Raw genomic sequence first — 7,686 nt, forward strand, 5'->3', positions numbered from 1 at the left:
AAAAAAAAAAAAAAAAAAAAAAAAAAAAAAAAAAAAAAAAAAAAAAGGCATGGCAGCCGACAAGAAAATGAAACATCAAACAGAAGCCCGAGTCTTAGTGACCGTAATTTTATTGGAGCACCAAAGAAAGTAAAGAAAAATAGTTAATCAATGGTGAGGGTGAGGCCTTTCAAGCGCCGCATACGAACGGGGTGAAGGAGGAACCATATCCTCAACAGAAGTAACCACAACCTTATCAGCCGCCGAAGGAAGTGTACAGGGGACATAGTTGAAGGTGTTGGCTCGAGGGCAGCTCCTCGGCTTTGAGAAGAACGCGGCGCATTGGGCTGCAGTTTTTTGCAATCGGAACCCCGGAAGGCAGTTCCCTTGCACGTGGAGTCTTTGCGCTGTCACTAACTTTCGGCACTGTGGCCCGATTTGGGTGAAGTAGTTGTTGCTTAGAGTGATGTTGTAGACGTCCGGAAGCCTGCAGAGGGACTCGGGAATGGCTCCGTAGAACTGGTTGTTGGCTAAGTTTAGAATCTCCAAGCTAAATAAGCAGCCCAAGGACTGCGGGATTGGACCTGTCAAGATGTTGGAGTTGGCGTCGAACACTGTGGCTTTTACCAGATATCCTATCTCGAAAGGCAGACATCCCGACAGCCTGTTTCTTAAGAACAGCACCTCCCGAAGAGTTCTCCAAGCTCGCCCGATGGTTGGAGGGATTGGACCTGTTCAAAACCACAGGAATCAATTATATTAGAATCTGTAATTTCTCTCTCAAATTTCTTAGGCTACGTGGCACAAAATTAAAATTTAAAGACTTGAATTAATTTAGATTGCATTTATGGACCAATCAGAAAATGATTTTCATATTAAAAATTAGAGGAGGACCTGTAAACTTGTTGCCAGCAAGTGTGATATACAGAGCGGGCGTGTTGCCGAAGGTGGCTTGGGGGATCCTCCCGGCGAAGCCATTGTTGTTGATGAAAAGGACGTCGGTATCGATGTTGAACAACCGATACGGAACCGAACCATTATAAGTATTGAAACGGAAGTCCAGAAACGCCAATTTATTAGCTCCAAGGACATAGCCAGGGAACCCACCAAGGAACTTGTTGTTGCTCAAATCGAGCTCATACAGGAACCGCAATTTGTTAATATTGCGGTTGACAACGCCAGTGAAGTTGTTGGAATTAGCATGGAAGATGGCAATGTCGGGCAGGTTACGAATGAAGCGATAGAAGTTCAAGAAAGGGCCACCAAATCTAGCGCCACTGAAGTCGATGGAGGATAGGCCAGTGATGTTGAGGTCGGGAACCACGTCGCAGAAGAACCCTTTGAAGAGGCAGTAATTGTCGCCCACCCACGTTTTGGTGTACCCTAATGGGTCGTAAGTGATGTTTCTTTTGAGCTCTTGGGTTATGAACAGGATTCTGGCCCGGTTGGCTAGAGGTCCCGGGTCGTTATTCGGGCGGCGAGGCATTAGCTTGATGCCCGGTGGGATCAGCGACGGTCTTGGCCGGATCCGCGTGATGGTGGGGTTCGGGCGTGGAGGTCCTGTTTGGGCAAGGCCATGCAGGAGGAACGAGGACTGTAAAACGACAAGGATGGTGAAAATCTTTGGCCACATTTTTTTGTAACGAGACAAACAGAGGAGGGGTGTGTGAAAGGGGAGGCTGAGGCTACACCATTTTATAATAGTAAGAACAAAAGTCCCCCAATAGTATGACGCCACGTGGAAATTCTTTTCCTCTTTTGGAGCTTTTCTTATTAAAGAAAAAAAGATAGTTTGATCGCTTGGGGCTTTGGTTGCAGCCTCCTATCCTAACAATATGATTATAAAAATGCATGGAGAGGAAGGTGAAATCATTATCAACTTTTTAACAAATACTTTTCTTCTATCAACCCATTCCTTTTATTATAGGAATTTAATTTGGAAAAAGAAAAAACATCGGTGGGTCAGGATCTAACATGCTCAGCAAGACTTTTATTCCCAAATCCTGAACTGCTCTTCCTTTTAATTCCTTTACGCTCCATTAACCCTGCTCCGTATTGGGGGCAGATAAAAAGACAGCCGAGTGCTATGGCCCCCCGACGACATTGCATCGACCAACCCACCTTCACTTTCACTTTCACTTTCACTTCGAGGAATACTCGGCCCTTTTGTTTTCTTGTTTATTTTTTTATTTGTGTACGAAGAGAAATGTATACACAAGGGAGGGTTCATAAACCCAATAGCTAATTAGGCTTTACAGTACAGGAGATGTGAGTTGCTATCCAATTAAAAGCACCATGCTTAGAAATTCTTTTTTAGAGCGAATTATAAGAGACGCATCCTGCGTAATGTAATTTCACGATGATAAAAGTTCCTTGGGTAGTATGTGTGAATGTTTGATTAATCCACCACACTTAAATCGTGTGAAAGTTATCTTATTTATAATCAAATAAATTACAAGGATATGGAAATAGTAATAAATAGAAATAACAATAAATGGAAAGATATAATAAGACAAATATTAGATATTTGTCTTATAATAAAATATCAAATATAATATATATGGTAAACTATAATTTATTACTAAATATCCTTAACAGTATGAATAAAGGAAAAGCTCAACCCCACTCCCAAGGTCTGTCTTCAATTATTGCTCCTCCCGTCTAAAGATGTGTGATCTTTACATTTAAAGGTCTTCGGTCTTGCCCTTTCCATGACTTATATTCCACCACTACAGAAATTAGCCAAATTTCATTTAAATTAACTAATAAATAAATAACCAACACAACTAAAACATAATAATTGATATAATTATAGAAGAGTAGGACCAACACGAGGATCATTGTTGTTTCTTTAAAATTTTCATTTTTAAACATATATTGTCGGTCTCTTTTAACTTGGACGATAATATAAAATCAAAATTAATCCTGAAACACGTTTTAGTTTTTCTGCTGTCTTTAAAAATAGGAAACTAAAAAGAAAAACTCAACTCCTAGCTTTTATTTCCTGTACTCCTTTTTTTAAAGGTTTATCTGCTTTACTGTGGCGCATCCACCAAAGCCAAGTCTCAACGTGTACTTCCCTTTTCTTCATTGAAATAAAAAAAAAAAAAAAACTATTATAAATTGGTGTTTAATTATTTTCAACCCATTTTGTGGTATGAAAAACAGTTTTAAAATATATAAACTCACTCTTGATAAATTGTTAGCACATTACATAACGAGTGGAACACCGAATAGTATTTTTGTACATGAATTATTGGGGCAGGAAGAGGAAGTAGAAGCAGGACTTTAATTCCCAATTCCGAGCACCTTTTTCTTTTAACTGCTTTAGGTTCCATTGCCTTTACTTTGGTGCTACAGGAAGAGAAAAGAAAAGGTCCCAAATGCAACAAGCCTGAATCCAGGTATCAAATTTTAAATTAGAACAGATTTATTATTATTATTATTATTATTATTGTTATAAGAAGGGAAAAGATTTGGGCCCCCATGCTCGTGTACCGGCGGCCCATTATTTTTTTAACACGAAGCCCATCATCAGATCGACCACATTCCGTCTTGTAGCCTAAATTTCATTCCCATGAAGAAACAAGTCCGTCAAGTCAAGGATCCTGTATTCATCCACGTCTTACTTTCTCAGCGTTGTAATCTGAAGAACGCGGGTGGAGATGGAGTTTTTTGGAATGGATTTCACCTGTGTTTTCGGAGCTCTAAACCACGGCAAGTTCCCGGAGAAAGATTGCTTGCTACCCCTCATCTCTAAGCTTCTCGGCTATTGCATTGTCGCCGCTTCAACCACCGTCAAACTTCCTCAGGCAAGCTATTCTGTCTTCCCTCTCTAGACTATAAACATATCTGTTTTGACTTTATCGACGGAAATGTGATGGAATCATAGCGTTTGTAATAAATGTTCACCTGGGTTGTGTTCTCGAGGTTCGGCTTGCCCTCTAATTCTGTGTAATGCAATTCAAGACCCCGTGAAATGTTTGTGAACACTTTTTGTGTTGTGTAAAGTGGCGGTTGATAATAATTTTTTTAATGTTTAAGCTTGATAATAAACTTTTTAGGCTCAATTTTGCTAATAATTTTTGTTAGGTTCAATTAGTTCAGTTATAAGTAAGCATCTGATACCCAAACTTTTTTGGGTGTAGCTAAGAATTGCAACCTGTTCCAAGTCTAATTAGGTCCTAAATAAATCTCTTGAACTTATATCAATCACCGAGAAGATCCCCACGCTTCCTTTAAATTCAAATATTTATTTATTTATTTATTTATTGTTTTCTTCCTGTTCAACGTTTCTGCCTGAATAATTTTTACCATTTCTCTTGCATGCATCCTACGATGGTTGCCGTTATCTACTATTATTCTCAGCCTATTGGTATGAAAACGTGGATCAGAGCGTTACTGTATCCTATTTGTTTTCACCTGTTCAGATTCTGCTTCTTTCTTGACGCATGCTTCTATAATGAGAACATTTCAACTGAGATCCTCCTGTGTTTTTATTTATATATTAATTTTTGCAAAAGAAGGGAGAAACTTGTAACTGCCTTAACACGCTCCCACTCAGATATTGTGCTCTAGCGCCAACAGTTCTAGCCGGTCAGATTAATCCTGCTCTCTTTGAAGCTCTTTACGCAAGTCTCGTACTGTTTTTTTAGGATTTATCGCTTAATCCATGTTTTAAGCTTTCTCAATTTCTTGTAAATTGTTCTTTAGATATTTTTACTGTCTGTCACTAATGTATTTGTTCATTCCTCGAAGAAGGTAAATAAATGAAGAAAAATCATGGACTTACCTTTACGTGTTGAAAATTTTCTCCTGTAATAGCTCTATACTAAAATCTTTGCCAATTTGGAAACTTCCTTTCAGCCATCTCAACATGCAGTTTTTCTCTTCTCGAGGATCCCTCAAATATGGAAGAACTTTTCTGTAAGTTTATTTGAAGGTTCTATTATACGATTTCAAATTTTCAATTAAATTACCCTTTGGGAAGGAAGAAAAAAAAAAAAAAGACAGGAAAAAATATTAAATGATATTGGACGATCTGTACCATTGTCATAGTTTCTCCAATTGCATTTCAAAAGATTAGGAAAGTGGTTCGAAACTGAACCTTGTAATCACGAAACCAGCTGTTGTCATGTTAACCAATGACCGTTCAAGTGAGAGTTTACCTTTCCTTTTGAGCATAGGTTTTTTGCCTTTTGGATTAACCCAATAGGCCTCGTACCAACAAAGCTATCATTCCTCACTTATGTACTCATGATCTCTCCCTTATCTAGCCAATATAGAATTTTAGTTGCATTCCCAACATTTATAAATAATCTTTTCTTTGGTTTGATGATATCATGTCTTAACCGTATTTTGTTTTGTTTTGATATCTTCCATGAAAGTACTCATTCAAAAAAAAAAGTAATCCTCTGTAATGAACAAAAGTTCTGGGAGCTTAGCCTTTTAACATCCATGATGAACTTTGGAGGTTCTATGGGTAAGACGATTCCCTGATGAAATTTAGTCGGTTGCATTAGTTTTCTCGTGAAGACATCAAGGTTTATTCCATTTTTCTTTTGCAGTGAGGGTTTTCACCAGCATACAAGAAAACGCACCAAGCAGTGGTATCCTCTTTTTAAAATTTATTTTTATTTTTTCCTTTCCGCACTTTTATTATTTGGGTAGTAGTTTCAGTGATAACATCTTATAAGAATTCAAGAATCAGTCTCATGCATGAAGTTTTGGTCTTTTCTAGGTTCAGCCTTTGCTCGAACACTTTCTCCGAGTTTACTAACAAATTCTCATTTCTTTGTAGTCATCGGTTATACTACTTGAAAAATATAAACTTGATGGAAAAATTCAAACACTCCCTTTTTCTGTTTGTAAAAATGCACTGCTGCATCAGTCCTCTCTAGGTCTTTGAAAACCTACTCCCACAGGTTTTATGAGTAACCTCTCGTTCTTTTTTGTTGTTAATATAATCCATTCAAGTTATTTTCCTAGATATTTATTCATTTTGATAAACCGTGGTCCTTAAAGCTTGTCAAAGTTCTCTTGGGATCGGCATTTTCCATTGTGACACACAGTACCATTTTGAGTCGGATAATTGTATACCAGAAGAGGGATGTAAAGAAAGAGAAGAAAACAGAGTAGAGGATGACGACTTGCAGTTGTGACTTTGGCATACTGAAGATTAAATATTGTATGTAGTGAGTATAGGTGAACCAATGTCAACCCTTTTCGAGATTATCATTTTACTACTAGAAATCCCTAGTTTTCCTTTCTTTTCTTTTGGAATATGACTTATGAGGGCACATTGATAGCTGGAATTATTGTAGGTTTGGACTGTGATCTCCACCGGATTGCAGTCCCGCATAACTTTATATATGTGATGTTTTTGTTGTACTGGTTCTGGATTGTCATGATAATTCTGAAGGGAAAGGAATGGGTTGTCAACTCATTTCTCATCATCGTGTTTCGTAGACTTTTGGTAGCTAACAAATGATTACGACCACTTATTAAGAACCGATCATCCATATCGATTATATCATTCTAAGATGGAAATTATTCATTTTAACCTTAGTTTTGTTTCGTAACAGTTTTTAGTAGTGAAATTATACAACTATTCACCTTCAATACATAAACAAGTTAATACAAATATTCAAAGTGATGTCATCCATATGCAATGTCTTGTTGAAATTGAAATAAAGGTTTTAAAGATCATAAAAAAAAAAAAAAAAATAAAGGGTTTTGCATTTTTGATAAAAAAAAGTTGGGGGGAGACATACGACTACTACTATACGAGGCTGCGTGCCTGAGTTGAATACACAGACAAAGTGGTGGCTGCCTTGTGTTGTTATCGCCTTAACGCCACCTTGTGTTGTTACAGTTCCATTGATTCTATTTCTGTATGCCCTTCTCGTAGATTGAGCCTTCTATTACCAAAGAGACAGCAACGTTTCAGTGAGGTTCTTCAATTACATTCCCTTTCATTTCTCTATACGTTTGAGGCCTTTGCTTCTTCCAACTTAATGAACCCTACTGCCCTTTCCTTCCTTCCCCTCTGTATCTGCATGTTTAAGGCCTTTGCCTCTTCCCAAGAAGAAGAACCAAAAAAAAAAAACCCATAACTTTTTGTACAATAAAGCAGCACTCTTTAATTAGCCCCTGCAACGAGTGAACTCCCATGCTTCCACCCACCGCTCTCCTACCATTCCTCCACCACCCCCACCATAGAAATAAAAATCACAAAAGGTTAAACCTTTAAATTTTGTCTAAATACCTATGTTTAACTTTTTAACTTTATATTTAATAGGAGTAGTATATATATATTTATAAAAAAAAAAAAAAGGCATTTTTGTTAACTGGGTTTGGGAGTAAAAAAAGACATTTAATAATTCCCATATTATTACGTCTTTCATTCCATAATAATTATTTAATCAGATGGCTTAGATTTTAGATATCACAAACACTCAAATACACCTGCTCGTAGAGGATCATCAGGGGGACCCTCTTGCCAACTGGCCCAATCACAACATGAAAATCGGTCACGTGTTACCTTTTAAAAATGCTGACGTGGGTAAGATCGAGTTAGAGTAGTCTAAATTTTTCCTAATTTTACGTGCGATTTGGCGGTCACCAGATACAAGCACAAAGCCTCGGCTCATGAACTCTTACCAATAAAGACTCTCCCTTGCCCCCCCCCCCCCCCCCCCCCCCCCC

At 37.9% G+C, this 7,686-nt stretch overlaps 1 protein-coding gene, 1 long non-coding RNA gene and 1 pseudogene across 4 annotated transcripts; 2 read left to right on the forward strand and 1 right to left on the reverse strand.

Annotated features, from left to right (window-relative positions):
• Positions 1–68: 68 nt before the first annotated feature.
• On the reverse strand, positions 69–1,647 carry LOC111492312 (uncharacterized protein At4g06744-like). Its single transcript, XM_023141607.1, has 2 exons — positions 874–1,647; positions 69–710 (listed from the first exon to the last, which is right to left on the reverse strand). Exons 1-2 carry the CDS (start codon positions 1,610–1,612, stop codon positions 148–150), a joined length of 1,302 nt encoding a protein of 433 aa, XP_022997375.1. The 5' UTR covers positions 1,613–1,647; the 3' UTR covers positions 69–147.
• Positions 1,648–3,801: 2,154 nt separating this feature from the next.
• On the forward strand, positions 3,802–6,431 carry LOC111491870. 3 transcript variants are annotated; one of them, XR_002719778.1, is made up of 4 exons: positions 3,802–4,382; positions 4,544–5,461; positions 5,547–5,588; positions 6,014–6,431. It is a non-coding gene; the product is annotated as an uncharacterized LOC111491870 (long non-coding RNA). The 3 variants fall into 3 exon arrangements; XR_002719777.1 differs by having other exon boundaries at positions 4,544–4,905; positions 5,367–5,461; positions 5,547–6,431; XR_002719776.1 differs by having other exon boundaries at positions 5,547–6,431.
• A 1,154-nt stretch (positions 6,432–7,585) lies between these two features.
• The window catches only part of LOC111491867, a 1,980-nt pseudogene continuing 1,879 nt past the window's right edge, over positions 7,586–7,686 (forward strand).

This window comes from Cucurbita maxima, unplaced genomic scaffold, assembly GCF_002738345.1.
Source record: "Cucurbita maxima cultivar Rimu unplaced genomic scaffold, Cmax_1.0 Cma_Scf00017, whole genome shotgun sequence".
NCBI lineage: Eukaryota > Viridiplantae > Streptophyta > Magnoliopsida > Cucurbitales > Cucurbitaceae > Cucurbita > Cucurbita maxima.